Genomic DNA, 2,976 nt, shown 5'->3' with positions numbered 1-2,976 from the left:
GATCCTAGAGCTATGGGCTTTTGTGGGTGAGAGAAGCAGAGCCCACTCTTTAAACCTTTTATCAGTGAAAGAGTAAGCACCTGATGGTGCAGAGTTTTGTGGATGATAAAGCCAGATCCTGGAGCTGCAGGGCTGTGTAGATGATAGGGCCAGATCCTAGAGCTGCAGGGCTGTGTAGATGATAGGGCCAGATCCTAGAGCTGCAGGGCTCTGTGGGTGATAGAGCCAGATCCTGGAGCTACAGGGCTCTGTGGATGAGTCACACAGTCCAGCCCTGAAAAAGGGCCAGTGGGCTGGGAATGGCAGGGAATCCTGCTGACCCCAAGAGGATGGTAACAGCTTCGTCTCGATAGTGCTTTTCAGACATCATTGTGGGGGTTGGATCCCCATTTTTCAGACAGGTTGGAGGTGAAATCCCTTGTCCAGGGCCTCAGGATGTGTCCAAGGCTGCAGCCTTCCTGATGGCAAGAGAAGGAGGCCCCCAGCATGGGCGTCCGTGAGCTGGGAAGCCAGGCAGAGGATGTCACATCCCAGACTCCTTCTTTCAAAGCCCAGCCCATGGGACTCTAGATTGAATGCCCACCCTGGAGGGCCCCAAAGGGGCCCATGTGTCCTTCCAGTGCCCTGATGGGCTTTGGAGCCATGCCCCCCAGAGTCTCCTCCTGCCTTAGATACACTAAGCACAGCACACTTCCGTGGAGGGGCCCGTCCATCACGCTCCCATCAGTACAAGGGCCTGGATCAGTGTCAGACACCAGGAATCATCCATCCCACACATACACAGCTTCATGGTTCATAGGCAGGTAGGGCAGGGACTCCTGCCCCTTTTACAGATGGGAAGGTGAGGCTCAGATCAGGGGGGTGTCACCAAGGGTGCACACACAACAGCAGAGACAGAATTCACTTCCGGGCTCTCTGCCCAAGCTGAACCACCTATGCCGCCAGAGTGGCCAGGCCTCACTGCCTCCTTCCCCACCCCTCGAAGGCCAGAGAGCGAGGCTGAATTCGCACTCTCTGCTCTTCTCGATCTCCCATTAGGCCATTAGCTTACAAACCTTCCTACAGCAGCATCAGGCTCAGCTGGAGCTCCTGGCCAGACGGGTCACCCTGCTGGAAGCCATCATCTGGCCAGGTAACCGAGGAGAGGCTGCCCCCCCACCTCGGGGCCGGGGGCACGGGGAGGGCCAAGGACAGGGCCAGAGAGCACCAAGGCATGAAAGGGGGCTCAGGGAGCCTGCTGGTGCCTAGGACAGGAGAGGGAGAGAACCCTGAGGAGCCCTAGAGCAGGGAACCACAGGACTGGGAAGAGAACAGGGGAGGGCAGGGCTAGAAGGAGCCTTAGAACAGGGGATGTCAGAGCTGAGAGGGGTCTTAGAACAGGAGATGTCAGGGCTGGGAGGGGCCTTAGAACAGGGAATGTGGGAGCTGGGAGGAGCCTTAGAACAGGGGATGTCAGTGCTGGGAAGGGCCTCAGAACAGGGGATGGCAGGGCTGGGAGGGACCTGAGAATAGGAAATGTTAGAGCCGGGAGGGGAACTGGGGATGGTAGGGCTGGGAGGGAAAAGGGAATGGATGGCAGGGCTGGGAAGAGTCTGAGAACAGGGGACATCAGGGATGGGAGGGGCCTGAGAACAGGGGATGTCAGGGATGGGAGGGGCCTGAGAACAGAGAATGTAACCTCAGCATTCATTAAAGCCAAAAGAGGAAATAGAAACCATGACCCCATAGTCCTTGAAAGCAGATAACCAGACTCACTACACAGGAGATACTAAGAATTCTCCATGAATAGTTTAAATTCTTACTTCATAGAGGGAATCTGATTGGCCAATCTGGGACCCCCAGGCTAGGCAGGAACAAAGGAGATGAGTCCCAGGTGACTGAGCCCCACTCAGATTCCTGAGACTTGAGGGGAAGCCTCACCAGAGAGAGCAGTCAGATGGGTCAGATGGGAAAATGCTCTCTACTGTCTTTCCTGTCTTAGCACCAGTCTTAAGAGAGTCTCATTTTCCACAGTATGACCTCCCTAGATGTGAACCTCCATAAGTGTGAACCTCCCTGGGTGTCAGCTCCATGAGTGTGAATCCCCTGGGTATGAAACTCCATGAGTGTGAACCTCCCTGAGTGTGGGCCTCTATGAGTGTGAACCTCCCTGAGTGTGGGCCTCTATGAGTGTGAACCTCCCTGAGTGAGTGTGAACCTCCCTGGGTGTGGCCCTCCATGAGTGTGAACCTCCTTGGGTGTGAAGCTCCATGAGTGTGAACCTCCTTGGGTGTGAAGCTCCATGAGTGTGAACTCCCCTGGTGTGAACCTCCCTGAGAATGAGTATGACTCTCCACAGTGTGACCTTCCCTGGGTGTGAGCCTCCCTGGGTATGGATACCTCTTTGGTGTGCTATCTATCTCTCCAGCACATTTTCTCCTTTGAGTCTGACCCAATTAGAGAATAACAAGAGGATGGTGCCCCCCCAGCAAGTGGGGGGGGGTGATCTGGGGGCAGGAGACCTACCCTGGCCCCCAAATTTAATGACTTTTCCAAATGCCTTCCTCACCCCTGCGCCCTGGTGATGGTGAGTAGTTGAGGGTCTGGCAAATTCTTTTCTGGGCTACCCAAAGGAAAGGAGGCCTGAGCTTTCTGGGACTGGTGGGGAAGGCCTCAGTTTCTGTGTCCTTGCTGTCTGCTGGGGATTTCGAGGCTTGGGAGGGTCTCCTGCTGTCTGGCTCCGGAGCTATCTTTATTAGGACAATGGGTCACAGACCTCTGCTCCTTTTTGACATCCCCTGTTCTAAGGGCCCCCCCATCCCTGACATTTCATGTTCTAAGCTCCCTCCCGGTCCTGACATTCCCTGTTCTAAGACCTTCCCAGCCCTGACATTCCCTGTTCTAAGCTCCCTCCCGGCCCTGACATTCCCTGTTCTAAGACCCTCCCGGCCCTGACATTCCCTGTTCTAAGCTCCCTCCCAGTCCTGACATTCCCTG

The 2,976-nt window shown here is 55.5% G+C and overlaps 1 protein-coding gene across 4 annotated transcripts in view; it reads left to right on the top strand.

The window, feature by feature from the left end:
• EMID1 (EMI domain containing 1) overlaps window positions 1–2,976 on the top strand; it is a 58,718-nt gene that overhangs the window by 51,979 nt on the left and 3,763 nt on the right. The window contains exon 15 of one of the 4 annotated variants that reach the window (XM_069081612.1): window positions 1,039–1,132. The exons of the other annotated variants lie outside the window; for them this stretch is intronic. Coding sequence (XP_068937713.1) covers window positions 1,039–1,132 — 94 coding nt within the window. The remainder of the gene's footprint in view (window positions 1–1,038; window positions 1,133–2,976) is intronic. 4 annotated transcript variants of the gene reach the window in all.

The sequence above is a fragment of the Petaurus breviceps genome, unplaced genomic scaffold (genome assembly GCF_028583685.1).
Source record: "Petaurus breviceps papuanus isolate PSGF00001 unplaced genomic scaffold, PetGlider_PUasm1.0 99, whole genome shotgun sequence".
In the NCBI taxonomy this organism is placed as follows: Eukaryota; Metazoa; Chordata; class Mammalia; order Diprotodontia; family Petauridae; genus Petaurus; species Petaurus breviceps.
This window is presented reverse-complemented; position numbering and strand designations above follow the sequence as displayed.